Source organism: Sesamum indicum, unplaced genomic scaffold (genome assembly GCF_000512975.1).
Source record: "Sesamum indicum cultivar Zhongzhi No. 13 unplaced genomic scaffold, S_indicum_v1.0 scaffold00120, whole genome shotgun sequence".
In the NCBI taxonomy this organism is placed as follows: Eukaryota; Viridiplantae; Streptophyta; class Magnoliopsida; order Lamiales; family Pedaliaceae; genus Sesamum; species Sesamum indicum.
In genome coordinates this window covers 158,701-179,004 of record NW_011628049.1, presented here as the reverse complement: position 1 = coordinate 179,004, position 20,304 = coordinate 158,701, and the positions used below count along the sequence as shown (strand labels likewise).

Below are 20,304 nucleotides of genomic sequence, written 5' to 3'. Positions count from 1 at the left end.
GATGTAGTAAAATGTTATTGAAATAACTACACAATAGGTCTATTTATAAGTGACCATAGAGCAGGATATGGAAAGTGATTATGGAGAGTCATACGCGATTTGAAAGCTATCCATGTAAGCTATCTAACACATACTTATTTATCTTTATTTTTCTCTCTCTTTCTCCATAAAACACTCAGAAAGGGAATCCAAACACTATCTAGGCTATTTAATCACTAATCCACTTAGTTAACTCATCCCACTACTTTGCCAGCCCAACCATTATAATCAATCAAAGTGAACTGACTATGATATTTAGAGAGTATTTACGAGAATTTTGAAAAGACACATTTCAACTTTTGGATTTAAAAAATACTTTTGAGGTCTTTTGGATTTCAATTTCTACTTTTAAAATTGTTAAAAAAGTTCTTTTAAACAAAAAACTAGAAGCAATTTTTACTACTTTATTGTTATTATAATAATTTTCAACTTTATTATTTTAAATTTATTTTTAAAATTACGTATTTAGAATTGATATTAAAACCTTCAAATAGTTTAATAATATTAATATTTTTAAAATATTTTAATATTTTATTTACTATATTATCTAATTATATTATTCAAGACCTAATTTCGGTAACCCGAACCAAATACGGGCCGGGCCATGTTTGGTCTTTAGAGCAATTGGATTCAAGCTCGCCCCGAGCCCACAATTCATCAGGGGTTCCTTAAACCCTAGCCCTAAACCCTCAGCAACTGCAACCCATATTTATCATTATTCCACACCCGCAAATTCTGAGTTCTGATTGTCTCACTACCGCTGGCCGCCTGTAAATCCGTAAACCTCCCACCACGCGAGAAGCCGTTTCCAGTAAATTTTAGGGGAAGAGAATATTAAGAATTAAGGGAGAAAATGAGGAAAAAGGTAGACGAACGCATCAGAACCCTTATTGAGAATGGCGTCAAAGCCCGTCATCGCTCCATGTTTGTTGTGATTGGCGACAAGTCTCGCGAACAAGTATATAATAAATAAAAACATTTGTGTTTCGAGATATATCTATATGTATGTATATATGTATGAATTTATGCATCCATCTCCTTTTTTGTGCTACGGTGACTTAGTGAGTTCAATTTTTTACGTGTTTTGTTCGAACAGATTGTGAATTTGCATTATATGTTGAGTAAATCGGTTGTGAAGTCAAGGCCGAGTGTGTTATGGTGCTACAAGGACAAACTCGAGCTTAGCAGGTTCGATGATCTTCTTACCCCCTAACGTTGTAATAATATGCCTTTAATGATTTGATCAGGTGGGATTTCAATTGTTTGATTTGTAAGGCAAGATCAGAATTGGATACACTGAGTCTTGATTTTGTATGTGTATCAGTAACTGAGGAGGTTTGCATTCATATAGCATGATACTTTTTGGATGAATTTAAAATATGGCATATTGGTTAGCATGCAGGAAACGAAATCCTCTTTTTTATGGTGCCTCCATTGGTAAGAAAGGAAAATAGTTCAAAGCAATGGAGGTAAAGTAGGTCTAATCTCTGTGAAAATGCCTTGGGATCTAGACTGAACTTTTGAATATAGATGAATTGCTGGATCCTGGAGCTTGAGTCCAAACCCTATGACCTCTGTACTTCTGTTATTGTACGAATGAACATCTCCACAACTATTGGATGAACTTTTAGACAGCTAACCATATTTATGCGCATGCTTTTATGAAGTATGCCATGGTCAATGTTCGGTGACATTTCTGCTAAATATTTGTGGGTCCTGCTAGTTGTGGGACCAGGCTATTGTATCCGGGATGTTTTTTTTTTTTCTTTAAGAAGTCACTTATATAATCCATTGAAATGAGAACAGCAGGCAAATTTTTTTGAACTCAACCTAGACTTGACTAAAAAATGTCATATAGAAGCAGAAACTAAGTCCCTAAACAGGAATAGAACAGGTAACAAGGGAGCTCCGTTTATGGAACTTGCTTTTGTCAGTCCTTGACTGGCGGCTGAGGACAAAACAGAAGCTGGTTCATGCAAAGAAGCATCTCCCTATCCATGTCCACCTCTATTTTGATTGTTGCCCCATCTTTCTCTGATTTCTCTTCAACCCTCATGCTTCTTCTTCCAGTCTGACCTCATGTCAGGTCAGAAAACTTTACTGCCCGTTTCTAGCTCTCGATGAGTATAGAAGTCCCAGAAACCTCCTTCACTTTATACGGAGTATCAGGGATGTTAGTTCATGTAACTTTGTTCTCGTTAATTTAAAAAATGTATGTTTCCTCTAACTTTGTTTATTGTTAAACGTGAATCTATCTCCATTAATTTAGTGATATCCATCATTGTGCTTGATATTCAATCTTGTATTATTGCTTTTACCCAAGAGACAAGTTTAGTTTATTCCATTTGATTCTTTTGTTATGCAGTCATAAAAAAAAGCGGGCCAAACAAGTGAAGAAGTTAATGCAGAGGGGGCTGTTGGATCCTGAGAAGGTTGATCCGTTCTCACTTTTTGTTGAAACTGCTGGAATAACTTATTGCTTATACAGAGATTCTGAGAGAATTCTTGGTAACACATTTGGCATGTGTATATTACAGGTATCAGGTCAAATTTGCAATTTCCATTTAAATAATTAGCAAGGCATCTCCTGGCATAAGCATCTGATTTGCCTCTGTGTGATTTTGACTTAATTTTTGGTTCTTCCATGTAAGGATTTTGAAGCTTTGACACCAAATCTTCTCGCAAGGACTATTGAGACTGTTGAAGGTGGTGGGTTGATAGTGTTGCTGCTTCGCTCGCTTTCTTCACTCACTAGTCTTTACACTATGGTTATGGTACTGTCATAGTTTCTACCTAAACCTTCATGAGTATTTGAACAGGATAATTCTTAGAATAAAGAGTTACTTTTTTGAGATGGATAATGTTACTTTTCAAGAAACTAACAGAATAACTTGTTACATGGATAGACACTTCCTCTTCTTTTTTCCTTTTCCTTCATTGTGGTTTTACTGTTGATTTTGCACTTACTAGGCATGACTAATCTCAGGATGTTCATGAGAGGTTTCGTACAGAGTCTCATTCTCAGGCTGCTGGGCGCTTTAATGAACGATTTTTGCTTTCACTTGCTTCATGCAAAGCTTGTATCGTGATGGATGATGAACTGAATATTCTACCAATTTCTTCACACATGAAATCAATCACCCAACTTCCAGTTCGAGAGGTCAGCTACTCGCAGTCTAGATTGTGATAGTCTTGAGAAGTGAAACATACCCATGCACCTTGTTTAATCATTTTTGCAACTGCAATATTTTCACTCAGTTCCATGTCGCGCATATTTCAGAAATACATCCTGAGCTATGGTTCTTTGGATGCTGGAGTGAAATATGTAGTAAAAAGAAGTTGGTTACCCCTGGAGCTTTATGTGATAATTTGCTATTCTTGTGTGTGTTTTGAAAGGATTCGGAGGGGCTTTCAGAAGCTGAAAGAGAACTGAAGAATTTGAAGGAACAACTAAATGATGATTTTCCTGTTGGTCCTCTAATTAGAAAATGCTGCACGATGGACCAGGTAATAATTGTGAGATTGGTAGTATCAACTAATGTTTTTTGGAGTTTGATTATTTAGTCTTCTTTCTTTTAACATAGGGAAAAGCTGTAATTACATTCCTTGACGCAATTCTGGACAAGACCCTTCGAAGCACAGTAGCCTTGCTTGCTGCTCGTGGCCGTGGAAAGTCAGCTGCTCTTGGTTTGGCAATTGCTGGAGCTGTTGCAGCAGGGTAATGTATGAACTTAATTTGGATATTTGAAACCCTTCTGTCATTCCTTACTTCCCTGTCCACCTTTTCTGGAGCATGTTTGTGTGCTGATACAGACTAAAATTTCCTTGATAGATATTCCAATATCTTTGTGACTGCACCAAGCCCTGAGAATGTCAAAACTCTGTTTGATTTTGTATGCAAGGGATTTGATATGCTTGAGTACAAGGTATGGCACCCACCCTTTGTTGCTACTCGAGATAATGTAGATCAATATCTACTGTTTTTCCGCATTGTCTCGCAACATTTTGCTCTTCACGCCAGTGGTTTAAAAATCTGATTATCTGTTTGCTGAAACCTATTCGTTTGCAGAAGCTTGTCTTGCTAGTTGGTTTCGGACTAGATAACGAGACTTTTGCATTTCCTTCTAACATCGTTATTAAGTTTTATTCAAGCCCAAAAGTCGAATAACTGGTATTTTAGGTTGTATGCGAATAAGTATGTAAGAGTAAGAGGTAGGAGTATATTACTGAATATTGACATGCTAGTGTCTTCATTTATAGGAGCACTTGGATTATGACGTGGTGAAAAGCACAAATCCTGATTTGAAGAAAGCAACTGTTAGGATCAATATCTATAAACAGCACAGACAGACTATTCAGGTAAGTAATTAGGGTATATTACATTTCTCTTTTATGGGCCCAAGTAAAATCGAAAATACCCATACTGATTTTATCACCCAGTATTTTATGTACTTTCCTTTATAGTTTACATGTATTAGTAGGAACTGCTCGTCATTTGTCCTTTTAAGTTTAATTTCATCTATGTATTCTGAAATAAACATCACATCCCTTGTTCTTATTTAGTATACCTTCTTTATTTGCCTGCTAGATTGTTATTTAGTTTCTTGGGCATAGTTAGTTGCGGAGGAGAAGAGGAAAGGGGTGTGAAAACCTGAGGAGTTTTTGCGACTTCATGTGATTTAATTGAAAGAGAGTAGAGTGGAGTAGCATTTTCCTCACTGTTTACCACCCTTTCATAAGGAGTCTTGTGAGGATGAATGGGTGGACTCCCATTTTTTTCTTTCTTATTTATTTTTCCTTGAAGAAATAAGGGGTGTTGTTTTGTGCCTTTGCTTCTCCTACTCTAAATGAAGAACAGGCAAGCTGTTCTTTTGTTTTGCTGGCTATCCTATTCTTAACTTTACAATGAAGAAATAAGAGATTTTTCCCCATTGTTTATGCAGTACATACAGCCACATGAACATGAAAAGCTCTCACAAGTAGAATTGTTGGTCGTTGATGAAGCAGCAGCTATACCTTTACCAGTTGTGAGGTCCTTGCTTGGTCCTTATCTTGTCTTCCTTTCGTCGACCGTGAACGGGTATGGCATGTTCTTATGCTAAATTTGTTTTCTTTTCAATATTAAATAAAGCATCCTGCTCTGGCTGCAAATTTTATCTTCTTTGAAGGAATTCCTCTTCACTGAACCAACTATTCTCACTTATTTGTGCTGTCTCTTTTAATTTTTGAGGAGTAAAGGAAGTAATGATCATTCTATTTCTTTTGAAATTTCTTTTTTTCTTTCCCAAAGCTATGAAGGTACAGGAAGGTCGTTATCTCTAAAACTGTTGCAGCAGCTCGATGAACAAAACCAGATATCAAGTAGAAGCGCTGAGACTGCTGTTTCAGGTGTTTTAAATTCTCATTTTTCTTGTGGTCTGCTATATATCTTTTGTAATCAGATTTCCTCTTACCAACTGAACTTTCTGTATAGTTTTGCTCTTCATGATGGGGTGTCTAATTTGACACTTATACCCAAGTTCTCTATCCAGTTTGCATTCATTCATCTCGCATATGTATTCTGTCCGTTTCATGTTAGCTTCGGGCTACCATAAATCCATCTGGAACACATTGCAGAAATTGTAGAAAATATTTCATATGAAGTTGCTCCTATTCATGAATCAGATGTTCCTTCGTGAGAGGAAAGTTTGTGAATACCTGCTATTCACGGTTGATTGATCCAGCGAATATTTATTGATCGAATTTGAGTCTGTAAATCCGTTTAGCGAGTTATATGAAAGATGATACAGGAGTCTGAAAATGATAATTCGTGATTCCAGTGGTTGTAAATTATCTGTCTTTCATGGATGCCATATTTGAGATAACTGAACTGTTTGGTCCTTTTTCTCTGAAAGGAGAGTTTCTTTTAATCGGTTCTCCTTGTTGACACATGTTAACATCCTGGTTCATGTCTGTGTATGCCTATAGTTCCAGAAATAGGACCTTCTGCTTAAGTAAGTAGCCTGATGTCGACATACTTCCATTGTAGGCCGGCTCTTCAAAAAGATTGAATTGAGCGAATCCATCAGATATGCTTCTGATGATCCAATTGAATCCTGGCTTAATGCTTTACTATGTCTGGATGTTGCAACTTCTATACCTACTATCAGCAGGTTTGATTTTACTAATGGCTACTTGAGGAAAGCTGGATAATGTTCTCTCTGTTTAGCTACTTTCTTTCTTTGTCAGGCTACCACCACCCAGCGAATGTGATCTCTACTATGTCAATCGTGACACACTTTTCTCCTACCACAAGGACAGTGAATTGTTTTTACAGGTAAGCATACACAAACATGTGCTTGTGAGTGCTCCTAATTTTGTGATGCTTTTATACTTGGGCTTTCTTCGAATTTGGTTGTTATATTGTTTTTGCATGTTTACATCGGCAGAGGATGATGGCTCTCTATGTTGCTTCTCACTACAAGAACTCTCCAAATGATTTGCAATTGATGGCTGATGCTCCAGCCCACCACTTGTTTGTGCTACTTGGTACAGTTGATATTGTTATGTTAAATATATCGTTTACATCGTGACTAGGGTCTTATGTACTCATCATTTTACAGGTCCTGTTGATGAGTCCAAAAATCATCTTCCTGATATTCTGTGTGTAATCCAGGTATGCCTTCCTCTTAGGTTACATAAACAGAGAACAATTGTTTCCTTGAGAAATATAAATCTGTTTGTTAATATACTAACTCTGGGTGCTTAATCTTCTGATTATCTTATTGTATTAATTTTTCTTTTAAAATTTTGGTAAAAGTTTAAGTATGTTTCTTGTGTCAATAATAGTATCCATGTACTTTTATTCATTGAACTACAATTTTCATTTTTGCAAAAGAAAGTAGTCAAGTTGACTTGTAGGCTGCAACATGTGAGCCTTTTTGAGGCGGGGTAGAAGATGTTATAATGATGAAAGTTTGTACAAATAACAAATGCTCTTTCATCTTTGGTGGTGTAGACAGAAGCTGCCTCTTTTCCCCTGTGTAACACTAATTTATAGAAGTATTGATGACGCTGTCAGTTTTCAACGTACATGGTGCTGGATTTTGCTATCATTAAGTACTGCGATCAATATTTTTTGTTTTCTATTCTTTCGTTTGTGTATAACTTAAAATTATGTTGTTTTATTTCCAACTCAGACTTCCATGTGTTTGGACTTTGATATTTAGGCAGTCTTTGGTGTGACTAAAGCAATTTGATTCTGAAATTGCAGTCTTTCTTTGGAAGGAAAAGAAAAAAAGAGCTGGATGCAAGCTATTTTTTTATAATTTTGTTGCTTTGTAACCATTTTTTAAAAAGTTAACAATAATTACATTTTCATTTTTTGTGATGCTATTTGTTCAGATTATGTTTTGCTTTTTTGACAGTTTAGCTGTTTCAAACAGCACTCTGTGATGCACTTCTCTAGGACTTTGAAAGAATGGTATTGACCATACTGGTATATATCTCTTTGCATGACTAATTTGTAGATCTCCTTTGAGGGGCAAATTTCTCGTAAATCTTCGATTAAAAGCTTAAATAGTGGTCATCAGCCCTCTGGAGATCAAATACCCTGGAAATTTTGCCAACAGTTCAGGGACACAGTTTTCCCAAGTCTTTCAGGTGCTCGAATTGTACGCATTGCCACACATCCAAATGCAATGAGGGTACTGCTGTCTTTTTCTCTTAAATGCTAAAAGCATGAAAAGTATTTCTCTGTATCCTTCCTGAGCAACAATTTTCAAATATTGCAGCTTGGATATGGTTCAGCTGCTGTTGAACTTTTGACAAGGTATGCTTATTTTCATCAGGGTTTGTGTTTCTTTTCATCTGTGCCTTTTTCTTAGATGAACAAATAGAAAGAAACTTAAGCGTGATTCATTAGCAGGCATGAAACACCTATTCAGTGATGGCAGCTTTGCTGGGACCTTTCTTGTCTCTCTTGCTATACCTTTGGGTTTTCTTAGGTTTTCATGAATACATTGAAGCTTCATTTGGATTTTGGATGTAAAAGAGGAAATAGTTGATGAAAATATTCTTTCTCTAGTTTTGAAGAAAATACCATGGAATTGGTTGTGTTAATATTAATTGTAGATCCAGAGAGAGATAAAAAGTTCAAGCTAGGACTTCTATTCTTGGAAGTATTGATAGCATACATATTGGTGTAAATTTAAGGTGTAAGAAGAATGCCTATCATACTTGCTGCCTCTTATTCGAGGGTGTAAATTAATCATAATCTTGCCAATCACATGCAATGATAAAATTGGTTGGTCTGTATAACTGAAAGTTTTGCTGCATGTAGGTACTTTGAGGGCCAACTGACTCAAATTTCTGAACTTGATGTGGAGGATCTTCCAGAGAATCCTGAAGTCAGAGTCATTGAGGCTGCAGAGAAGGTCCATTTATAGTTTCTTTCGTGTCTTAGTCATGTCTCTGGGTCTACCTTTGCAATTTTACAAGTAGTAGTTAGTTGCTCTACAGAATCCATGTAAAATTTGACCTTTTGCAATTTGGCATATGGTAGTTAGTTGCTTCGTCTGAATCTCTGTTGCCAGTGCAGATGAAATGAAAAATCGCCTCTGTGCACAAATGGCAGACATGTGATAAATAAAAGGAAATTGTATCGACTAAAGGAACTAAGGAAGAAAAATAATAGAATATCTCTTAAGGGGTGGGAACCTGGTATTGTTCTCTCAAGTAATTGGAGAAGCCACAGAGGAAATATTTGGCTAAGCTAAAAGTTGCTAACTTATTTCTTTCAATATTCATTTTATTTCTTGTATTTTGATCTGCCTCTAAGTGTCATAATGGCTGCAGGCCTCTCTGCTGGAAGAAAATATAAAGCCGAGAACTGATCTTCCTCCACTGCTTGTACCTCTTCGTGAGAGAAAACCAGAAAAGCTCCATTACCTTGGCGTCTCTTTTGGGCTTACTCTAGACCTTTTCCGCTTCTGGAGGAAACATAATTTCGCTCCATTCTACATTAGCCCCATTCCAGTTAAGTTTGTACCTTTTCTATTTTTAGGGGTGTTGATCTTCAGTACGTTTATCATATCTTTATATACTTGTCTAGAGATTAGCTTACGAATTGATTTTGCATTTGGAAAAATCAGAGTAGTGTAACCGGTGAGCACACTTGCATGATACTGAAGGCATTAAACAATGATGATATTGAATCTCGTGGATCGGAGCAGTTAGGCTTTTTCAGCCACTTTTATCATGGTCTGTCCAATTTATTCTCATCAGAAGTCCATTAGTTTGAGTGTATGTATGTTTTTGGATCAAACATTTATCCTTCTTATATTGTTCAGTGTTCAGGAAGAAGTTTACTAAATATTTGGCTGGTACATTCCGTCAAATGGAATACAAGCTTGCCATGAGGTATGACCGTGGCATTTGGTTTTGTCATCTTCCGGCGTAATTCTTCAGTATTTTGATGCTCATGGTGTTTGCAGTATTTTGGACCCAAAGATCAATTTCTCAGATGTGGATGATGGGTCGCCCTCTTCCATTGAATATTTGAAGTTCGTGATTGAAAACCAAGTATCTGATGATGCTATGTATCATCTTGAAGCATATACAAACAATCTTGCTGACCATCAGATGGTATGATCTCTAATTAATGATAATACATTTATCATCGTTAGATATATTGCTCACTGGCTGCTATCGTTTCTCTTTTGAACTACATCTATTTCTTAAAGTCAGATATAAAGTATTAGTCCTGCGGTATGTTTCAATTTGCCCACAGATTTTTATGAAGTTCTGGTAAGGAAAATTGTAGAACAAAGTTCTATTATATTTTTAGTAAAACCCAACCGTTGTCATGAGATGCATTTCTAATGGAGCATTAATGAAAGGACTTAACCTAAGCTGGCTATCAGTGTCGGCCTTATAGACAATACGAGATTCACTGAGCTATCCAATTCATCTGGAATATATGGTTGCAGTCTTGGTTGCCAATCCTTAGGAATTTGAAGCACAAAGCTTTTACTTTGTGCTTATGTCTCATATTCCGATACGTCGAACACAATTTGATCATAAAGAAAAGAAGTGATGGTCATCTGGTTAATCAAATATTATAGATCATTTATGTTGTGGATTATTACGGTTTGGTTATTGGTGGAATCTACCTATAGTTTTCTCAGGTTTTCAGTTGTCACATTTTTTCTTAATAATTTTTTCCTCTGATCTTCATCTACATTAATTTTCACTACTATTAATCCGTTTCTGTGAGATCTGAGGGTGATTTGTAAATATTTTGGATGTTGCAGACTGAAGAGTTTGTAAATGATCTTGCCATTGCATACTTTGGGGAGAAGATTCCAGTTACATTGTCATATGCCCAGGCTTCAGTTTTACTCTGCATAGGTTTGCAGAGAAAAGTTATCTCGTCCATTGAGGTACTAATCATTTTCCACCCCCTTCATGTATCTTAAAAAAATGGTGATTTTGGGTTTCTATCATAAAACAAGTTCTAGTACTTATATTATCCATTCAGGCAGATTTTGTTGCAATAAACAGGTCTAGTATTTTGCTTTTCTTTATGTTTCACATTTAAAGCTTGTTTAGTGTTGATGACGCTCCCACATTAGTTAGGTGTTACCAGCTGTTGCCCTTTGAAATAATTACGCAAACCTACCTTGTTAATTATGTCCAAAAATTTCACTGGTGCATCACCAAATGTTGCATCAACTTCCTATCTTGTCCCTTGTGAATGTTGGATACAAGTATCCTTGCATGCGAGGGGAGAAAGTGAAAAATGTGAAGGGTGTGATAACACAAGAACCCACCATGTCAGCCTGATAACTCGTCTACCTTTAACATTTCAAATATATAAGAGTTTTGATTGCATATTTTTCTGGTATTTTGTAGCGTCTATTTTCTAGACCTATAGTTACTACTCTTCCTAAAGTTTGTGATCTTGCTAGTGATGCCTTTACTAGTGACATTTAAATAAATCATGGGTGCATGAAGTGGTGTGCTTTATTGTGTATTCCATTGAAATAAACTTATCAAAGCCCAAATAATTCAATCACCATGCATTGTGCCATAAATGAAGAAGTCAATTTTGGCAATCAATAGTTGCAATGACAAATGCATTTTGTGATTTCCCCATAGTAAGTGTCAAAATGACCCCAAAATGATTTGGTTGCTTGATCATTCCATGCACACTACTCTCTAGGAAATGGTATCCCATCTAAAACTTGGGCATTTCGGAAGGGGGTTACAAGGGGCAGATTGAAGAGGGTTGGAAATGGTTTATACTATCTTTATAAGTAGATAATAGTTGGAGATACTCTAATTATAATGGCTGAGATTAGTGAACCTGTATTTTTTATCCTAGTAATTCAAAGATATGACATGGATAATATCCCTGAATTGTTCTTTGATTGGTTTTCTATGTTCCTAGTTCATATTGAAAACTTTCTTAGCTACTGAGTTTCCTACCAAGACAAGCATGTACCTGTCATTTTATGAGAACATTGTAACTGAGAATTTTGCCATTGTTGTTTGGGAGCTTTTCCTGACCCTTTTAGTGTAATCTCATCCTTTTTCTCACCCCTACCCTTGGATAATGTTTTACCTGTGCTGTAAACAGGCTTCAAAAATTCGAAATTAAGTTCTATAGGCTCCCAAATAGCCCTTACAGGCCAACTATTAGTAAACTCGGTAGTGCAATCTGCATTGGATCCACTGCATATTTTGGAGATTTGTCAACAAAATAGTTCTTTGTCATGGGATCTCTTTTCATAATTTCCTTTATAAGATCCAGCTTTCACAAAAATAATATAGTTCTAAAGACATGTAACTGTGATTCTGAGGCATTATGCTAGCATGAATTATGTGGTTTGGAAATGTTTTGACTGTGGTATTTTTGGTAGCACTTGGTTATTGATCATTTTCCGGTATACTCATTTGATCTATAGGCAGAGATGAAGTTGGAGAGGCAGCAGATATTGGCTTTATATATGAAAGTCATGAAGAAGTTCTACAAGTATGTAAGTGGTATTTTATCAAAAGATGCTCGTCCAACTGGTTCTCGCCTAAAAGATGTAAGTAAACTACTAAAATGCTATTTGCTGTTGAAACCCTTTTATCCTTGCTGAGCTCTTTGTTTTCAGATTCCAATGGAACCTCATCCAATATCAGTGGAAGAAGATCTGAACGATGCAGTAAAACAAGTCAAGGTTTTGCCGACTTCTTTGACTATTATTCTTCTGATTGTTTGTTTTCTCTTATTACACAATCTGTTCTTACTTGATCCTATATTCAGGATGACATGAAATCCAAGTCAGATGGTATCCTGAACCCAGATCTCCTTCAACAGTATGCTATCTTAGATAAAGAAGCTGAATTTGAAAATGCATTGCAAGATAGTGGTGCGAAGGTTCTCTCTGGTGGTCTGGTTAGCATAAAATCCAATAGAAATAAGAATGACAAGCACGGAAAGGATATCGAGAAACAAAAGAGTGAAAAGAAGAGAAATAAACATGACAACAGTTCCAAATCAAACAAGAGGAGGAAGTCCTGACCATATTTTTAGCCAATGCTTTCATCTTTCGCCATTTCTACTGTAACTTTGATTGTATTTGGCTCCACTTTATAGCGGGCAATGCAGAATCTGCCATAGATGTGAGCCGATCTCCTGTTATAGTCTTTTACTTAAGCAACAAACTTAATGTAAGTTGCCATTCCTGTGTTAGCTTTGGTGCCTTGTGCAGAGTTCAACTCTGCACTTCTCATTTTTGTATCCATGGGTTCTTGGTTTGGGTGAATGGTCAACTCCATGTGTCTTTACTTAAAGTAGCATGAAATCATTCTTGGTTACTTACAGAATTGATTTTGGCTGAAGCCAAAGAGGTTAAATTGTAAGATTATACAATGTTTGTTATTATGATATTCTGATATGGTAGTTTGACGTTCCATGTGATTAACTTTCGCATAGTATGAAGCATCTGCAATGTGTAGCTGAGACGATTCATAAATGGATTGGTTTGAGTGACTTATTAAACTAAACTCAGCATGATCTGCCAGCCACCAAGATGCCAAAACAACATATGGACAGCTCAAGGTTTAATGATGACTGGTGGCTGACCCGAGCAGGAAGGACTGGACATCAATCAAAAACAGTAATGCTCGAGTTAAACATAGAATATGTAATGAAATCCATCCATTACTTGCATAAGCTGCACACTTTGAAATACTGGACTGGATGCATCATTAGCCAAGGGAATTTCAGAACTCCATATTGATTCTTATAGTTCCCTGAAGCACGACACTTTGATGCATAAGCCTGGGATGAAACTGGACTTACATGAACAAACATGAACAAAAACTATTAACACATAAGTAGCAGCAGCATTTAATGACATTCATCCAGATTCTTTTGGAATCTTCAATAGGAGTTTAGAGTTCAAATTAGAAGAATCAGACAAGGGTGATAATGCAGCAGCACCAAACAGATGAATGCATTGCACTAACTCTGACTATAAATTTCTCCAAAGTGATACCAGGATAAAGAGTTCGAGTGCAACATTTTTTCGGGAGTGTTATGATACAGTGTACATATGCTATATCTGTTTGTTGCCTAAGCAACGTTCACATCTCCGCAGCAAATGATTTACCACAACCGCATGTTTGAGTAGCATTTGGGTTCTTGAAATTAAAGCCGCCCCCAATGAGCGCATCACTGTAGTCCAGTTGCATACCGAAGAGAAAGAGGAGACTCTTAGGGTCACAAACTGCACGTGACAGAGATAGCAGCAGCACTGTTAACAACCGACACGAAAGATACGGTAATAAAAGACCAGTTACTAAAAACTAATCTAAATCACTTGTTGAAAGTGTATGATTCTCAATAAACCTCCATTTCCAAGGTATTATCGTCGGAGAAAAATGCTTGGTCGTGCTCTTACAGAAAACCTACTGGGTCTCACTATAGTGAACTACTGCGAGGAGAAAGAACATTGGCTCATTATATTGTCCTTTTATGTCCATGTCAACCAATTTTGCTTACCTAAACAACTACTGGTTCACCACAGATGCAAACAACATGGGTCAAAGGAAGAATGTATAAAAGCAAGATGACAATGAGTTCAGCTCCAGGAAGATCACACTAAGGGTCCCGAGGTTGTCATAAAGTCAAGTCTCAAATTTTAATTTTTAAATACATTCTTTCCAATAGACTTTATCTCAAAACTAGGTTCTTTTCCACTATTTCTGTTACTAGACAGATCAAATATGTCCATCAGTAATCACCGTATGAATGCACTGAATATTTGCATCTAACATAAATAGCCAAGTATTTGCATTAAGTTTCCAACATTTATAGGAATGTAGGATTTTGCAAAAGCATTATTTTTATCTTATAAATCAAAAATACCAGATTTTGTTTTACATTAATGACCTCATATTCAAGCATAGATCATTTAATGCTCATTTATCAACCAAAAGAGCCTCATTGTGATGAAAACCAATTTTGAGATTGAAATGGCCCAAACAAGAAGTTTATAGACTAGAGTATTCTCTGCTAAAATCTCAGGTTTCAAATATGTGATTCTTCAGCCTGTATTACTGGAAAATATGAAGAGAACGTGTCATGTACCTATAACAAAACCATTATACTCCATAACAGAATCATCAGGTCTGGTGTTTTCTTTGCTCTCAAACTCCATAGTGTAAGACAAGCCAGAGCATCCACCTTGTTTGACACCAATTCTAAGACACAGATCTTCGCTTTTCTCAGCCCTCATCTTGCTTAAGTGCCTCAGTGCATTGTCAGTCAACGCAATAGCAGGTGCGAGTCCGCCAGCCGTTGATGGTGCTAGAACATGAAAAAGGAGACATAACCTCAGACTAACACCAAGTTTGCAGGTTAACGTACTTAAAACCATAACTTTGTCAACGCGGACCGCTGTAAGCATGGCAAAAGTGTATATGTATGTCTTACGTAGTAGGTAACATAAACATGCTCATTGCTAATATGATATCAACTTCATTTTTTTCTTCCGAAATAGATTTCCAAATGTTATAAGATGAACGAACCACCAAAATTCCTATCCCTGAATATACTCATTTTTAGGGAATGAACAGAGTTGGCACATCTGAGAAATCTTTTCATGGAATATGCTCCGTATTTACAAATAAAAATATTCAGATATATAGGAAGATAGAGGGTAGTACAAATGACAGGTTAATTAGAAGGATCGAACTGGTCCTCAAGTGCACTTTCTGTTTCTTTTTGTAGTTCATTCTAGTTCTCATTTAGACTCTCAACTTGTTCTCGATCTCTTGTATCAAAATCCAATGGTATATTAGTAAAAATCCTATACGTCTATGCTTGAGAATAACGGGGCACTGATGATTGAGTTTTGAATGAACCAGAGCAGGAAAATGAAGATGGGATATATAGGTAAGTCCATCAATAAAGACATATTTTTAGAGCAAAAGTTAAACCAGAAACCTTAATCTTGTATATCCAAGGCACAAAGCTAAAATAACATCAAATATTCAACATAAAAACTTGGCTCCTCCTACTTCACAAGATGCAACTTTCCTTGTCAAGGCTCCACAATAGTGCATTTTCTGCAATCGATTTCATCGTTTCTAGCTGCCCTTTATTAATTTCACCTCGTTTTTACATTCAATAGCTCCAACCCTATCCTACTTACCTAAAAACTAACATCAATCCCCCAAAATTTCGAGAATAATTTCATCAACTGAAACATAGTATGGTGAGAAAATACAAAAGCAACAACCCAAGAAGAAGTAAAAGACCGTTCGTTACTCAAATCTTGTAGATTCTGAACATATTACCTGAAAGTGCATATAAAAAGAAAACGCAAGAACAAGGGTAAAAGAAATCGTACCTTCCACAGAGGCTGACCTGATTGACAAAAGGGGTTTCTTGCGATTGAGAAATGAAGGGGATAATTCGAAGGAAAGAGAGGAAGAAGAAGAGAAAGAGGAAAATCGAGGTGGGGTTGAAGATTTGATCAAGCGATTAACAGATAGAGACTGCAAAGTGTTAGAGAAAGCCATTGCTCCAGCTCCAACTTCAGGCACACAAGCAATAAGACAATCACAAAATCAAGAAACCAAAGGAAGAAAATTCTAGTGTGTGTTGTGTGTGTGGATGGCACGTGTGGCACGTGGAAGTTGTTTTTTTGCTTGTGGGAGTAAAAAGGTTTTTATTTGTATTTGTTTATTTATTAAAAAAATATTGCAGAGGGGTTTGAGTCTTTTGCAGGTGTCCTTGTTGCTACAATAGCCACAAGAAGGACGAGATATTTTCATCAATTTTTTCATGGTAGAACAAGAAAGGTTACATTTGGACTTCAAATTTTAATAAAGATATAAAAATAAATATTTTTTGAGATATGAAGCACTATATTACATAATGTGAAATGAGAAACCTTTTAGATGAGTAGATAGCCTACATTTCATATGATAAAAGGTGATACACATTAACAATAAATTAAAAAGGTTATCTTTCGACATATAATAGTAGTGTCTACCCCTATTTGGAGGAATAAAATTAAAATTATTTTTTTGGAGAGATGACTGAATGATTGATAGTCTCAATCTCAAAAATTGGTGTACTTTTTGACAAAGAACTATTCGAGATTCAAAGCCCTCTCTCATTCTTTTACTCGTTGAATAGATTTCTTTCTATCGGTTTGTTCGAGAAAATTCAAATTGTTTTCACTTATTTGAGCACACAAAAGGTTTGGAAAAATGCAGCAATCAACCTCTTAACCAATCTATTCACCAAGATCTTGGAACCTGGCTTGTTGCATGTCATATTTGTTCAAGGTTTAAAGCTTAAAGAAAGGAATTCCTGAATTGGCATCAACGTATTAGTTCATAATTCCATTTTGGTGGAGAAGATAGACCTTCAATTCATTTGTTTAGTCCTGTAAAAATGACTTTAATGCCAACAACATGAACTTTTACATAAATGAACAATGTGGAGACCTATAACAGTTGGTCTTGTTTCGAGCCCTGTTTTTCAGTGGATACAATTTTTTCACTCCCAAAAAAACAAAAAAAGAATCTTGGTTGATGTATTAGAATTTCGACACCAATATCACTGTCTCCGCAGTCCAATGTTAGCGTTGAGTGCTTCTGTTTCCACTCTCCAGCCGACGTGTTCATCATTTTTACAGCTGAATATGGCTCATGGTTCTTTAAATTTGCAGGCCCTTCTTGTTCGTATCGGCTTCATCTTCTTGAAGCTCCATAGGGTTCGTCAATGCTATCCTTGGATCAAAGAAGTCTGATGCAGAACCCGCCAGCTTGATTTTAGAATTATCATGGGCAGCCGATCTGCATACCTCATGTCTCATCTAAATGGAAAACTCGAGGGAATTACTTTGTTTATAACAAACCAGTAATCCTCACTTCACTGTTAGTCTTCTAAAATTTGACCATATTCCAGCTGATAAAGTTCATCCTCCCTCATCAGTTTGCTAAACCTCAATAGCTTTTCACGTATTTCCTTAATCTCAGGGTGCAACATGTCCCCAACAACAAACACGTGAACCTGATTCTTGAGCTCAATCCAGCTACATCCAGGCTCTTTGCTAATCCCCCTGATGCTCATTATTCTTCTCACGCGTTCAACATCATTTAATCTTCCCAAGGCTGAATAAATGCTTGATAACAATACATAAGCAGATGATTCTTGTGAACCCAATTCCATCAGCTTCTCTCCCGCATAAGCACCCAACTCATAGTTACGATGGTTTCTGCAAGCACTTAACAAAATACGCCACAAACAGAGACCATGATCAATAGTTGCTGATTCAATAAATTCTTTGGCTTGATGGAGCTTCCCTGCTCGACCCAATATATCAACCATACAGGCATAATGCTCTATCTTTGGAACAATACCAAATTTCGTGGGCATCGAATGAAAATACTCCCAACCTTTATCCACCAATCCCATGTGGCTACAGGCTGAAAGAATGTTTACAAAGGTAACAGAATCAGGTTTTACACCTTCCAGTTGCATCTCTTCGAAAAGGTCAAGAGCTTCAATCCCACGACCATTTTGAGAAAGACCGGAAATCATGGCATTCCATGACACCACATCTCTGGCAGGCATCCTCTTAAAGACACCATTCCCATCATCAAGACTCCCACACTTTGCATACATAGTCGAGAGAGCACTTCCTATTGGAACTTCAAGAGTAAACCCATTCTTAACCACGTGAGCATGTATCTGTTTTCCTTGCTCCAAAGCTGAAAGGCTCGAACATGCTTTCAACACACTAGCCATGGTTAACTCATTGGGAGCAATCCCTTCCATTTGCATTCTACAGTACAAACTAATAGCGCTTTCATTATCTCCATTTTGTACATATCCTCCAATCATGGATGTCCATAATACAAGATCAGAGTCATGCAGATGGTCAAACCCCTTTTGGGCCTCGACTATAAAACCACATTTAGCATACATGTCAATCAAAGCAGTCATAATATACATCTGAAACTCAAAACCCAATTTTACCAAATATGCATGCACCTGCTTTCCCATAATAATTTCTTCAGTATCACTGCAAGCATTAAGCACCCCGACAATGGTGTACTTACTCGGCCTCATCCCACGAAAATGCATCTCCTTGAACAACACCAGCGCTTTCTCACCATCCCCACTCTGCGCGTGCCCTGTAATCATTGCAGACCATGTGATGGAATTCTTATCAGTGGAGAGCTCAAACACCCGAACAGCGTCGTTTAAACTCCCACACTTTGCGTACATGGTAACAACAGCATTCCCCACAGAGACAATTTCCGATAACCCATTCTTAATTGCTAAACTGTGAACTTGTTTCCCCTTATCCACAAACTCTGGGGACGTAAAAGCACTCAGAACACTGGTGACACAAAACTCATTGACCTCTTCCTCTTCTCCAGACATCATCCCTCTAAAAACCCAAAAAGCCTCATTCCCCAGCCTCTGCGAAGCATAGCCAGAAATCATGGTAGACCAGGTGATGGAGTTTCTGTCAGGCATCTCATCGAACACCTTCCGACCATCACCCAGAAAACCCAACTTGCAATACACGTTCAACATAGAGCTGTACACAAACACATCACAAGAGTCCACAAATTTCACCACAACACAATGTGCCTGGCGAGCCATAACCTCATCCTCCAAAATAGCCGCAGCAGAGAAAATCCCGGCGAAAGTATGAGAATTGGGGAGACTACGATGCTGAAGCATTTCTTTGAAGAGCTGGAGGGCCGAGAATGAGTAATGGGCAAGGCCCAGTTGAGAGTAGCTGTTGATTAGGATGTTCCACGAAACAGAGTCCTCTTTGTGCGGCATTTCCGCGAACAAAAGACGAGCTTCTGAGAACAGGTGGCATTTCGCGTAGAAGTTGAGGAGGGTGCTGGAGAGCAATGCGCAGGAAGGGAATAAGCCGGTTTTGAGGAGGTGGGCGTGGAGGGATTTACCGTCGGGGAGGCCTTGGTGGTCGGTGAAGTGACGGAGCTTGCTGAAGAGGTGGCGTGACTGTGGCGATAGTGCAGCAACTTGGTTCATAAGGTAAGAAACCTCCGACGTCTAAGTGTTGGGCGCACACATGCGATCCCATGTTATATTTAGCGTAAATTATATCCACATTCCTAAAGTTTGATAAAATTATATTTATCCTTCTTAAAGTTTATTCCGTTTTATATTTAACTCAATTGGTATGGTTCTGATGAATTCATCACTTGTTATTTCCAAAATATCTCTAATAAAAAATTTGACCATAATTTGATCAATTTTTTAGACGAAAATGCACTTTGGACCAAATTGTAATGATTTAAAATAATGAGATGGTCAATTGTTATGGTCCCACATATTTGTACTTAAATATAATATTTTATTTTTTTGTGCTAAACTAGCCATTCAATTGTTATGGTCCCACATATTTGTACTTAAATATAATATTTTATTTTTTTGTGCTAATTGAGCCATTTTTTACCATTAAAAACCTGTTGAAATTATCTTATATATTAGGGTGAATTACATCTATATCTCCTGAAATTTAATATAATTACAAATGCATTTTTGTCAGATAGAAAATTACATTTGCCCTACTTGAAATTTGTAAAATATTATAATGCTTGCAAAAAACATTACAATATTTAATGGACAAAACAACTAGTTTAGCAAAAAAATAAAATTTACATTTAAATACGAAGTATGTGAGATCATAACATTCAACCCGCTCAATATTTTAAGAAATT

General features: G+C 36.9%; 3 protein-coding genes across 4 annotated transcripts; 1 reads left to right on the top strand and 2 right to left on the bottom strand.

The window, feature by feature from the left end:
* The first annotated feature begins 696 nt into the window (after positions 1–696).
* Positions 697–12,999, top strand: LOC105179024 (RNA cytidine acetyltransferase 1). The gene is made up of 26 exons (XM_011102607.2): positions 697–997; positions 1,136–1,227; positions 2,405–2,576; positions 2,691–2,813; positions 3,026–3,199; positions 3,436–3,546; positions 3,624–3,757; positions 3,872–3,965; positions 4,300–4,398; positions 4,983–5,119; positions 5,330–5,427; positions 6,068–6,191; positions 6,268–6,355; positions 6,468–6,567; positions 6,642–6,694; positions 7,548–7,724; positions 7,812–7,849; positions 8,360–8,453; positions 8,875–9,054; positions 9,171–9,279; positions 9,369–9,438; positions 9,513–9,663; positions 10,332–10,460; positions 11,988–12,113; positions 12,183–12,248; positions 12,335–12,999. The coding sequence occupies exons 1-26, from the start codon at positions 893–895 to the stop codon at positions 12,590–12,592; spliced, it is 3,102 nt and encodes a 1,033-aa protein (XP_011100909.1). The 5' UTR covers positions 697–892; the 3' UTR covers positions 12,593–12,999.
* A 400-nt stretch (positions 13,000–13,399) lies between these two features.
* On the bottom strand, positions 13,400–16,166 carry LOC105179023 (iron-sulfur assembly protein IscA, chloroplastic). Of its 2 annotated transcripts, none has more exons than XM_020691219.1 (3): positions 15,930–16,166; positions 14,666–14,884; positions 13,400–13,829 (listed from the first exon to the last, which is right to left on the bottom strand). In XM_020691219.1, the coding sequence occupies exons 1-3, from the start codon at positions 16,099–16,101 to the stop codon at positions 13,660–13,662; spliced, it is 561 nt and encodes a 186-aa protein (XP_020546878.1). In that variant the 5' UTR covers positions 16,102–16,166; the 3' UTR covers positions 13,400–13,659. The 2 variants fall into 2 exon arrangements, with proteins under 2 accessions (XP_020546878.1, XP_011100908.1); XM_011102606.2 differs by having other exon boundaries at positions 13,400–13,802; positions 15,930–16,156.
* A 916-nt stretch (positions 16,167–17,082) lies between these two features.
* LOC105179022 (pentatricopeptide repeat-containing protein At2g33680) lies at positions 17,083–19,686 on the bottom strand. Its single transcript, XM_011102605.2, has one exon. The coding sequence runs from the start codon at positions 19,610–19,612 to the stop codon at positions 17,471–17,473; it is 2,142 nt and encodes a 713-aa protein (XP_011100907.1). The 5' UTR covers positions 19,613–19,686; the 3' UTR covers positions 17,083–17,470.
* Between the last annotated feature and the right edge of the window lie 618 nt (positions 19,687–20,304).